At 49.1% G+C, this 12,400-nt stretch overlaps 1 protein-coding gene across 2 annotated transcripts in view; it reads right to left on the reverse strand.

Annotated features, from left to right (window-relative positions):
• The window catches only part of csnk1da (casein kinase 1, delta a), a 51,234-nt gene that overhangs the window by 21,021 nt on the left and 17,813 nt on the right, over positions 1 to 12,400 (reverse strand). For both annotated transcript variants that reach the window (XM_063188596.1, XM_063188599.1), the window contains exons 2-3: positions 10,307 to 10,417; positions 693 to 841 (exon numbers count right to left, since the gene is read on the reverse strand). In XM_063188596.1, coding sequence (XP_063044666.1) covers positions 693 to 841; positions 10,307 to 10,417 — 260 coding nt within the window. The remainder of the gene's footprint in view (positions 1 to 692; positions 842 to 10,306; positions 10,418 to 12,400) is intronic.

The raw sequence follows: 12,400 nt of genomic DNA on the forward strand, positions 1-12,400 counted from the left end.
TCACAGAGCCAGCTGCCCCTGGGCACATCTCAGCTGCCGACAATTAAACAGCCCGTCCACACGCTGATGACATCTACTGACCTATGCAAAAACAGCTACTATGAGGTAGTCGACTCACAGACCTGTTTCTGGCTTTATGGTGTTTGACTACCATACTCAATGTTGACAGCAGTGTGCTGCATTAAATGGAGCTTGTATTTTCCACTTAACTGATAGTGACAACAAAATCTACACTAGTGATGAAATGGTTGCTTGAAATGTAGTGCTCACCAATAACAAAACGCACAATAAATAGAAATTGTGTATTCAATTGTGTAAAAAGAAAAAAAGAACAGCAGCAGCATCAACAACAAACACCACGCCTATTAAAATAAACACAACCAGGTGGATCGAAATACGACCCCACACAACCCCTACTTACACTGTCAGCTGAAAACAACACACTGCACCTTTAAACTGGGTAATATTACACTGAAGACACAATCCAGCTTGAGAGAGAGAGAGGTGGAGGGGGAGGGAGAGGGAGAGGGAGAAGTAGAGGGAGAGAAAGAGAGGGAGAGAGACAGGGGGAGAGGGAGAGAGAGAGAGAAAGGTCAGAGGTGAGCGAGGTGAAAGGTCGTGGGTGAGTGGGCGGAGTGTCCTCCATCCATCAGGGGCGGGGCAGTGGGGTGAGGCTCTGCCCTCAGTCTTACCATCTGGTCTGCCAGCAGCAGCACGGTCTTCAGGCTGAACTTGCGGGAGCAGAAGTTGAAGAGGTCCTCCAGGCTAGGGCCCAGCAGCTCCATCACCATCACGTTGTAGTCGCCCTCCGCACCGCACCACTTGATGGTCGGGATGCCAACTGCAGAGACCGGAGAGAGAGAGAGACATAGGTTAATTTATGCTTCCATTTTTTTGCCATACAGAGACACACACGGCAGGCGTGCGCGCGCTCTCGCGCTCTCACACACACACACACACACACACACACACACACACACACACACACACACACACACACACACACACACACACACACACACACACACACACACACACACACACACACACACACACACACACACACACACACACACCTCACGCTGCAGGGACACCATCTGAGATAAACAACTCGTAAGTTCTCCAGAGAGACGTGCTCCGCCATCATGGTCCCCATCCCCATCCCCCATCTTTGCCACACTCCAGCGAATGATTAACGAGCCCAGACATTTATCTAATTGCTTTATTTAATGGCTCCTCATTGCTGGTGACATAGGAGACTTACAGCATCCGCTGCTGTGCAAGGGGTTCACCACAAGAGTTACAGGATGCCAGGAGCAAAAGGGGTTTCCAGGAATTTTAAAGGGGAGGGGGAGGAGGGGAAGGAGAGGGAGGGAGGACTACGCTGGTATGTGGTGGCGGTGGTGGACTCACTGGACCATGGGGCCTGTGTATCAAAGACAAACAGGTAATTGGAGTGCTTCTGGGTCTTCACCTTTTTCCTTGGTGCTCATCAGTGTAGGGGCTCTCAAGTTTTGTCTCCAGGAAGAGAAGCTCTGAGCGCTCAAGGTTGCATTTTTTAAAAATACTTTTTATAATAAAAAATATTTTTTTAAATTGCAACTGTGAGTGCCTCAGAACTTCTTTTCATGGGCCTATGTGTATGTCTGGTATCCCTGCAGGGCATCACCCTATTCAACCAGTGGCCACTCTGGCCCAAAGGCGAGGGGTCATACGGGTCAAACGGTCATATCAATGTCATGGAGCCTGGACATTCCAAATAAGGGATCGGCTATCTGTGTGGTATGACCATGGCCTCATCAGGGAAGTCAGCCATGTGTGTGCCGGCTGCCATTGGAGTTATGTTCATTATTACCGGTATTCATTTTAATATCTATATTTTTTATTTTGAACCTTAATTGACAGTGCGGTGCAGAACAAACAGGAAATGGTTGGGAGAGACAGATGGTGTAGAACTGGGAAACGACACAAGCCAGACTAAAACCTGGGAAGGGAGATGGATTTTTTGGGGGGGGCATGGAGGAAAACCTTGTTAGTTATCTTCCCAGTGAGGTGATACCAGATCAACGGCTCATATTTGAAGACGAGGCCAGCAGCGTAATATTGGCCGTTATGTTTTACTGGGGAGGCTTGATTGCAAACGGAGCTGAAGGTGACCTAGGACTGTGGAGTGTTCCACACACACCCAGGGACACAAGCCACCATCCCCCAGCCATAAGGCTGAGTTCAAGGCGCCAACCAGCACGACCACAGTTGGGGAAGAAATATGGCTATGGAGAGCGAAAGGGGCTCCCATAAAGCACCCTGTTCACTTTTACACACGCGCACACAAAGACGCGCACACACACACAGACACAGATACACACGCACACCTTCCCCCAAAGCTTCCTCTTTCCCCAATGAGAGCAAGATGTTAGGGGCTGGCTGCAAAGCATGTCTGAAGGACGACCTTCATCATGGAGGACACACACACACACACACAGCTGGGCCCACTTCCATTTTTGGGATTGGGGACTGAGGCCTTTTCCGTCGTTATCAACAGACGGTGGGGGTTCTCAATGTCATGTTCCACTCAGGGGAACGCCAGGTGTTACTACACTCCTACACACAGACTTCACACCGACCTCATTCAGTCTTCACATTGAACAGACGTGATAATTGTCCTGCGATAAATCTCTTATTCCGTGACTTTCCCAGCCTTTAGGCGGAAAAAACTACTCAAGGGTGGGTAGACTACAGTCTCACTACAGTTACACAACCCTCTTATCCTGCACCACCGCAGCGCAGACTATGCTAGATCCATAGGCTGTAAGTCATATCAGAGACACGCAACTACAGTAAACAACATGAAAACCACAAGATTGCGAGATATGCTCTCCAGTCTCTCTAACTTTTTTTTTTGGCGAGCTCAGAGCACAATAAGGGTGGGTTACATAATGCCACAGGTTACGACGTGTTTGATTACATTCCCATCCAAAAAAGAAAATGCAAATCAATCAGATAAAAGAAATGTAGAAAAAAAAACAAAAAAAACAGAACCCATGTCTACTACGGATCGAGGGCGGCGCACCACCACCAACGAGAGGTACGTGTTCCACAGAACCCTCCTTGACACGTGTGAGGCCGTTCGCGGTGTTCTAAATGAAGCGCGCACAGTAGCGCAATTCATCAGAGAACTGCAGAACTGTGACATTCCAGTGGCCTATAGCATTACCAAGGGCCTTAACATGCACACCAGGCACAGCGTAGAGACGGGCTTAGCGGCGGGGGTGTGGAAATATAAAGCCTCCGGTGGGAGCTTACAACGCAACGCAGCCAGGGAGAAGAAAAGGAGCGTGGGGCATATTTGTGCTCGCTCGCACGGGGAAGTTACACCTTTGGATTCTTTAGTGAGTTGATCGTCCCTCGTCTGTGACTCAGGAGAGTGTGCAAAAGTGTGTGTGTGAGTGTGTGTGTGTGTGAGTGTGTGTGTGTGTGTCTCCCCCAGAGGTAATGTGAGTGTGTAATTTGTGAAACGTGAGAAGTCCTGTACTGTTCTCTCTCCATGCACACACACACACACGCGCATGCGAGCACACACACACACACACACACACACACACACACACACACACACACACACACACACACACACACACACACACACACACACACACACACACACACACACACACACACACACACATCTGAAATCCATCTCCTCAAGAGCACGTCATTTTATGGATTGTCCAGAGCAGCGGGTGGATGGGGGTTGGGGGTCCAGAGCAGAGGAGGGTGGTGAACGCCCCCGCCAGCCCCTCTCGTGTTCACCCTGCGCATGGGGGTGTGGGAGGGCTGAGTGTATAGGGGGGAGGAAGGGGAGGGGAGGTGAGGGAGGGTGAGGGCTCATCAGCTGCCTTACAGCAGTTCCTGAAGGCAGAGAAGTGGATTAGCTTCTCCCCTGTCCGTCCATCTCCCCGCATACCCACACCCACCCCCATCCCTTTCCTATGAGCCCCATTCCTTTCACTCACTCTACCCTGTCCGTTCATCTCCCTCCACACACACCCCCACCCCCATCCCTTTCCTATGGGTCCTACCCCATTCCTTTCACTCTCTCTCTCCCCGTTGTCTTTCCCCCTCTCACTGTCCTGCAGTCTACGGAGCTTGGCCTGCAGCGCTGTGTACTGCACTAGGCTGCTGGCTTGAGGCTCCAGCATTTTTCAGCTCTCCTTCTCCGTCTCCACGCTGCCCCAAAATCCCCTTCCTGCGAGTCCTACCCCCATTCCTTCCTTTCCCTGTCCCGCTCCGTCTCCATGGTTCTCCTTCTCTCCCTCCTTCCTGCTTCCCTTCCCGTTCTTGATTTTTCCCCCCCACCTTTTATTTATGGGACAGGAAGCGAGTGGGAGAGCGAGAGGGGTAATGATCGGAAAATGACCCGGGCCGGGAATCGAACCCGGGTCAGTGGTGCAGTAACCCAGTGCCCAGCCCAGTGTTAGAAGAACCGTGGCTGGATCATCATCGCTTCCCTTTCTATTAAGGCTGTAACGATACACCCAACCCACGATTCGGTTTGTATCACGATATATGACCCACGGTTCGATACGCCCCACGATATTATTATTTTTAAAGGGAAAAAATAAGAAGAAAATAAATTATAGGCTATATTTATATATAGGCCTATGCTTTCTTTTTGCATTTACCTGCCTACATTAATTTTGTAGGTCTACTAAATGATGTTGCAGATAGGCCTACCACTGCAACCTGTTCCCCAGGTGTTCACATCAAAGCACAGCACAGAGAAATAAGGGATATTAATTCAACAAGGAAAAATAGGCTTATTACTAATAGGCTTAGATCATAATCATGCTGAGATGCTGACCATGTGTGAGAGACAGAGATGGAGAGAGAAGGGTCAGGGTTCCAGTATAGGTAGCCTATAACAACTGTCTCACATTATCAAACATTATCCAATTAATATCCAAACATTAGGCTAACTGAAAACAACACTGGTCATATTTCGTCAGGAAACATGTTGTATTAAGTTACTTACATAAATGCAACACTTAATCTTGATGTTTAATATTTTTGTAACATGATTGAACATGATTTGATATTTTGTCAAGAGCGGGAATAGATGCAGTGGCTGAAATGGAGCATGCTTTCGCTAGGCAGGCGGTCAATGTGGGGAGGAAATAATGCTGCCTAATATCCACATCGACCTAAACGTTCGCCCGACTTCAGACACTCCCTTAAGAGCGTAGCAATTTAATTTTGGTCAGGCGGAGCATCTCGCTCTCTCGCTCTCCTTCTCTCTCTCTCCGTTCAACGTCTATCTCCACTCAACATACATCGGCGCATGCATGAATCAAAAACATCTTCACACGTTTGATAAAGCCCTCTTGGTCTGTTGTTCATTTCTGTGCTTTACTTTCCGACGTTTGCCGAAGTTTTTTTGTCTCGCGGAGGTTGCGGGCGGCAATGAATAACAACCAATGCACGTGCTGGTTGGACGGAACATTTTACAGGAGAGAGGGGAGAATGGAAGTGTTACTCGCTCATGTGCGCCCCATTTCTAATTGTCTTTGAGCGCATATGCAAGCATTAAGCGCATATGCAAGCATTTGCCTGTATCCTGCTGTTTTCTAGACTGAGGGGTAAGAACTTTAAAAGGGCACATCGCGATTCTGCGAGGAAGGTTCGCGATAGGGGTTCGTGGGTCTGCGTACCGCGATCCCTCGGTTCGATGCAATATCGTTACAGCCTTACTTTCTATCCATCATGCGGTCTACTAAGCCTGGCCTGCTCTGCTCTGCTCTGAGCTGGGCTGGCTGAGGCTGCTGAGGCTCCCGCATTTCTCGGCTCAGCACTTTGCGGCTCCCCATCTTCCAGGTCAGCTATTTCGGAGCGCTGTCAGACGGGTAAATATATCTCCCCAGTCTGGGTCAGCCTCCATGCTCCAGCGAGCCTCTCTCTCGTCCGCCGGCTTAAGGCACGAGTCTGGAGTGAGCCGGAGCGGAGCTAGACGCATAGAGGCGTTCAGACGCACAAGGCAGACAGACGGACTCAGGGACAGAGAAGGGAGCGAGACACAGGAAGTCAGACAGACCAACGGCTGGCTGTCAGAAGGGAGCTAGATGCAGACAGTAAGACGGGCAGAAAAGGGAACGAGATGAGATCAAGAAAGATAGACAGAGAGACAGAGAGACAGAGAGAGAGGGAGAGAGAGAGAGAGAGAGAGAGAGAGAAGGAACATGGGCACACAGAGACAGACGTACAGACAGAAGGTGAGCAGCAAAGCACACAGAGACAGGCAGATGCACTAGCAGACACAAAGGTGAGCAGGGCACACCAAGACAGACTCACAGACAGAGCTCTAGCGCCAAATTGCATTATCTTTGAATTAGGCTTACTGCTTGGCTCACAACAATGAAGCAGGGTACTATAAGGTGAATTTGTGCATGTAATGTATGCATGCACATTTATGCGCTGTGTTGAGTGTATTACATTAGTCGTATGTATCCAACATGATTTACGGTCACGTGCAAGTTAATCACCTTCTCTGCCTTACACTCACACACATCCACCAGGGTCCACCATGCACATGAATATTCATCCTAGGAGGAACAAGCCAGAGAGAGCAAAGGAGAGCAGAGTAGTATAGTGTAGACTGGGGAGGAGGAGGAGGAGGAATGCAGTGTAGAGAGCGAGAGAGAGAGAGAGAGAGAGAGAGAGAGACTCTACCCATCCCCCCTTCTCTACTCTCTCCATCTCGCTCGATCGCTCGCTAGCTAGCTAGCCCAGTCTCTCCCTTCCTCCCTCTCTCTCCCTCATCCCTCTCTCTCGTTCAGCAAGCATACACCATCTGGCTGGGCTGGCGTGTGTTCTGGTGCGCGCGCAGGAGATTCGCGGCAGGGGAGGGGCGGAGGAGCTGCCAGGGACAACCGGCGACGCAACGCGCCACACTCGCGCAGCCGGAACGTTCCAAAGCATCGTGCTGAGCGAGCCAGCAGGGCAAATCAACAGAGAACACATGAGAAACCTGTGTGTGTGTGTGTGTGTGTGTGTGTGTGTGTGTAGTGGCGTATGTTTGATGATGTCTCCCTAGGGTTGGGGGGTGGTGGCGAGAGTAGGTGGAAGCTGTGATCCCCCCTCCTCTTTCAACCACACCCAAACATGTACTGCTGGCATGGTGCCACAAGTCCTGAAGAGACGTGGGATGGGGGGAATCCACACACACACACACACCCTAGTCAGCTCAGCTGAGCAATAGAATTTTATGTTTTTGTCACCTTACAGTTTGTGAGTGTGAGTGTGTGTGAGTGTGTGTGTGTGTGTGTGTGCGTGTGTGTGTGTGTGTGTGTGTGTGTGTGCATGTGTGTGTTTTATGAGGCTAGGGTGTCAACTGGTTCATAGTGTCAATAAGGGACAACACTCCCACTCGCGACGCGCGCGCCCATGTGTCCTCTCTACTAAAGGGCTGGAATCTGGATGTTGACTCACATGGGACGCTGGTGGTCACGACGTGCTAGCCCTCCTCCCCACTTTAGCAACACCCGCCCACTTACACCACAGACACGATGGCGGGAGTAGTGGGGAGGAAAGGAAAGGGAGAAAAAGGAATAAAAGGAGAAGGGGGGAGAATTAGGAAGAGAGAGGGAGAGAGAGAGAGAGAGAGAGAGAGAGAGAGAGAGAGAGAGAGAGAGAGAGAGAGAGAGAGAGAGAGAGAGAGAGGAAGAGAGAGGAAGAGAGAGGAAGAGAGAGGAAGAGAGACAGGGAGGAGAAAGGGGGAGGCGTACAGCAAGGGCCCTTATTCTTTCTAGTGGTTGAACCAAAACTATGCCGACAATGGAAAGAAAACGGAAGGAAAAAAACGGTTCTTGTCTGAGACTGAGACATTTCTGTTTGACCGTGAATGTTGCATGGTGGTGTTTTTGCTTTTTTTTAGGCTTCAGCTTGCTGGCTCTCGCTCTCCGGCTGAATCCTGTTGGACGAAGGCCGCCCTCTGCCAAAAGCTGACTCAAAAGAAGGCTGCGTGTGGGATGATGATGATGATGACCACATCTAACCTGTGAATGAGATCACTTCCACAGCCCTACTCAGTCTCTTGCCACAGGGACCAAGGATGGAGGGAAAAAGAAAAAGAAAAAAAAAGAACCAAGAGAAAGAAGATAGGAAAAAGCGAAAGAAATACTATGTGGCCATAAATGAGATCAATAACTCTAAAGCAGCAGTGACACCTGACCTCCAAGGGAGAGAAGGGGGGAGGGACGGGCCCATCCCCAGCCAACACGGCAGCCATCAATTAGCTGCACCTTGACTACTGCCCGTTAAAGATGTTTGACCAGGACGAGGACCAGGAGTGTGTGTGTGTGTGTGTGTGTGTGTGTGTGTGTGTGTGTGTGTGTGTGTGTGTGTGTGTGTGTGTGTGTGTGTGTGTGTGTGTGTGTGTGTGTGTGTGTGTGTGTGTGTGTGTGTTTGTGTGTGTTTGTGTGTTTGTGTGTGCACACATGCATGTTCTGTAAAGTACACATCCAGGACACTTAACTACTGATACATTACCATTTTGAGACAGAAAAACAGCAGAGGACTAGTCTTTTGTCTGTGACAGAGGGAATCGAGGGTTGGCGTTCTGCTGTGTGTAGCAACGGCCACAACGTAACATTCAAGTCTGCACCAGATGACCTCTCTGTTTGGCCTCCAAATAAGCACCGTCCTCCACAAGATGTACTGCATAGCAACTGAATGACACAGTCTCTGGCTCATACAACGAATGTCTGTCCGGTGTTTAAAGCCATACTCATCACCAGAAATGGAAAAACCCAGTTAACAAAAATACAGTATATGATTAGCGGTAGCAACATGGAAGAAATGTGCTGTATTTCTTTTCTCTCTGCCAATCATAAAGAAAGGGCTTCAATTAATTTTCTTCAGGGTGGCTTTGCCACATTTCTCTGATATGGTCAAATGACAAATTAGGTTTGCTAAGTTTCTTGAAAGAGTCTCTGCGTTTTATTGCCTACTTGGGGAGTCGTCATTCACTGGAAAAATTACAACAATGACAGCTTTTTCTTGACGCCTTCACACAACATGTTTTCAACTGTAAACACATTTGACTGCTCCGTTAACTTCGCTTGGAGATTGGGCTTTTACAAATGGCTGGACTGGAAAAAAGACTGAAACAAAGTGCTAAAATTCAGTCTCAAAAATCATGGGCAGCTTTCGTGTCTATAAACAATTCCATATTTACACACCGTAAACGGCATTTTTGTGCTCCGAGTCCGTGCGGTAGCAGCAGTACTGTACTCTTGGTTCATAACACTGTTTAGGACACTGTGGCATTTCACTCAGTATTTTCCAATCCAAATGAAACCAAACTACACTACTAAAAGTGTGTTTAAAGGCAATGAGCTGCTCGGGGTGAGTGTGAGAACAGAGCGGAAGAGACAGGAGCTTTTACAATACATGTCAGGCAGAAGGAACCGAGTCCCCGAGCCAGGAACAGGAACAGGAAGGAGAGGTGACGGTGCGAGCTTGAGCTGGGAGTGTGATTGTGAGTGTGAGTAACATGGAGGGCGGAGGGGAGCGGAGAGGAGCGGAGCAGCGTCCTGAATACCTCAGCTCAGCCAGCAGTGCCCTACACTACACTGGCAAACGCTAATGGAAAAATGGGGCAGCGAGGGCAGCCAACGGCATGTAATCCCCCCCAGCACCAAAGGCCAAAACACACACACACACACGGACACACACGGACACACACACACACACACACACGGACACACAAGCGCTCAGAAACACACACAGGTAGGCACACATATTGGCATCCTCATACAAAAAAGCATGCACACAACCACACAGCCGGACACATTAGCATCCTAGACACACAAGCATGCACACACACAACCACACAGCCGGACACCTATACATTGGCATCCTGGACACACAAACACGCATGCGCCTTTGCGAACACACACAGCCAGACACACACACACGCACACGCACACTGGCACGCAGGCAGGCAGGCAGGCACACACAGGGACAGACAGGCAGACAAACAGACAGGCATACATGTCCATGTACACACACGCACTCTCCAACCCCTATCAACAGAGGTGTTGTGGCAGCCAGGGGAAAGCTCTCCAGCTATGGCCGCTGCTGCTGCTACTGAGGGCCTAAAGGTTGCCTGGCAGCTGCTCTACGAAGCCATTGTATTTGGGGCAGAGCGGAGAGGAGGATGGGGATGAGACCATGTGTGTGTGTGTGTGTGTGTGTGTGTGTGTGTGTTGCAGGAGTTCTAGTGTGGGAACAGCAGCAGTGCTCAGCTCACCTCCTCCCTGCATCATCTTGTAGATCTTGCTCTCTATGTGGAGCTGAGGGTGCTTCGTCTTCACACATTCCAGCTTGATGGCCACCTCCTCGCCCACAGAAATGTCAGTGCCTGCAGGGGGAGAGAGAGAGAGAGAGAGAGAGAGAGAGAGAGAGAGAGAGAGAGAGAGAGAGAGAGAGAGAGAGAGAGAGAGAGAGAGAGAGAAATAAATTACTTACATGACATAAATAATCTATAAACAAATGCTATTAACACCACTAGCGCTGGGTAAAATAATCGAGTTAATCGATAATCGATCGAATTGAAATTCACATAATCGATTCACAGGGCACAAAATCGATTCACAGGGCACAAAATCGCTTTTTTGGTTCTTTTTCTTTTTGTTATTTTTGTTGAATTTAGGTCTATGGAAAATACCTAGTAGGTATTAGTCAATTAGGCTTAGGCCTACTTATTACAAATTAGCAATCTGTTAACACTGTCAAGCCACAGCCCTTTGACATTTTTATATAAAAATAGGTAACAGTATCTGTTGGGGGAAATCCTGGCACCAAGAAGGGAACAGAATGAATCGAATCAAATTGAATCGTGATTAATCGACTCAAAGCCCTAAGAATCGAAATCGAATCGATACAGGAACATGGCTGCGATACCCAGCCCTAAACACCATTTGCCGTATTTAACTATGTATACACTTTATTATGCAATGAAGTAGGACTTGACAGTGAAAGAGAGCCAGAGAACGAAGCACTAGTGAGAGAACGAAAGAACAAGTGTGTGGGATTGAATGGGTGTGTGTGACAGAGAAAGAGAGAGAGAGCGCGCCTAAGAGAAAAAGAGGAAGCGACGGAAACAAACACCGAGAACAACTTCCTGGTGTTTTGGATGGCATTTAATGTATTTAAGGTGGGATATGAGACGCATCGAAGGCGGCGGGTGAGTGCTGACGATGGATTAAGGCTGGGCTCACAGAGACACGGTACAAAGCTGGAAGCACGCATGCGTCGCGTCAGGGGACAGTATGCATGAGCGCGTGTCAGAGTCTTCCCAGCTTCCACTGATCTACTTCAGCAGCTTGAACACCTCCTTCCCTAATATGCCAATACGCTCCAGGCAGATTACAGTAGAGTAGAGACACCCCCCTCTGGAGACACCTGAACATCTCCAAACCAGATTTAGCCTCATGACTCACTCACCCAGGCTACTATCGAACGCACTTCTACACACACGCACGCACACACACACACACACACACACACTGTGACTTTACACTAGCCATCCATCCCGTACACTCCAGTCATCCTGTACGTACACACGCACTCGGAATATGATTAAGACGAAGCAAGAGATCTGCAGGTGATTCACAGATATGACGCATAAACGTTGCACACTCATACGCGCACACACACGCAGAAATGTGCTTGCGCATGAAGACACCTGCGTGTGTGAGGCACGAGAGCATGTGTGTGTGTGTGTGTGTGTTGTGGAGAAGGCTCATCACTGCTCCTGTGGTTTAGTACAGTACAGTACCACCTCTTCCTCTATACTGGGCGGGCGGCCGCCCTCACATGCTGTACACACAGCAGGCAGATTGGAGGCTCAGGATGGCAGCCCATTCAGCTCTAATCTCCCTTGAAATGCATACCACACTTAACTCCCCACCCACACAAAAACACACACACACACAAACTCCACACACGCACACGAACACACACACACCCGCCTATAAAACACAACACTAATCAACGCAATCATATTACTGCAGCAAGCCAAGGCCTACGTAGGCGTGTGTGTGTGTATGCATGAAGTGTGTTCGTTTGTGCACACGTGAGGGTGTGAGAGTGTGTGTGTGTGTTCATTCATGAGTATGAATATGAGTGTGTGAGTGTGTGTGTGAGTGCGTGTGTATACCTGACAGCAGTGCATGACGTCAAGGAGAAGATGAATGGAGCAGTAAAAAAGAAAAGCAGACCTGCAGTCTCTACTGATCCCCTAACCACCTCTCTCTACACGGAGACGAGGGCAACAAGGGCAACTGACAGTGTTGCCACATTTGTCTGATCAAATCCCTCCCAAAAAGAGATCAAAAACCGC

This window comes from Engraulis encrasicolus, chromosome 2 (assembly GCF_034702125.1).
Source record: "Engraulis encrasicolus isolate BLACKSEA-1 chromosome 2, IST_EnEncr_1.0, whole genome shotgun sequence".
NCBI classification, from domain to species: Eukaryota; Metazoa; Chordata; class Actinopteri; order Clupeiformes; family Engraulidae; genus Engraulis; species Engraulis encrasicolus.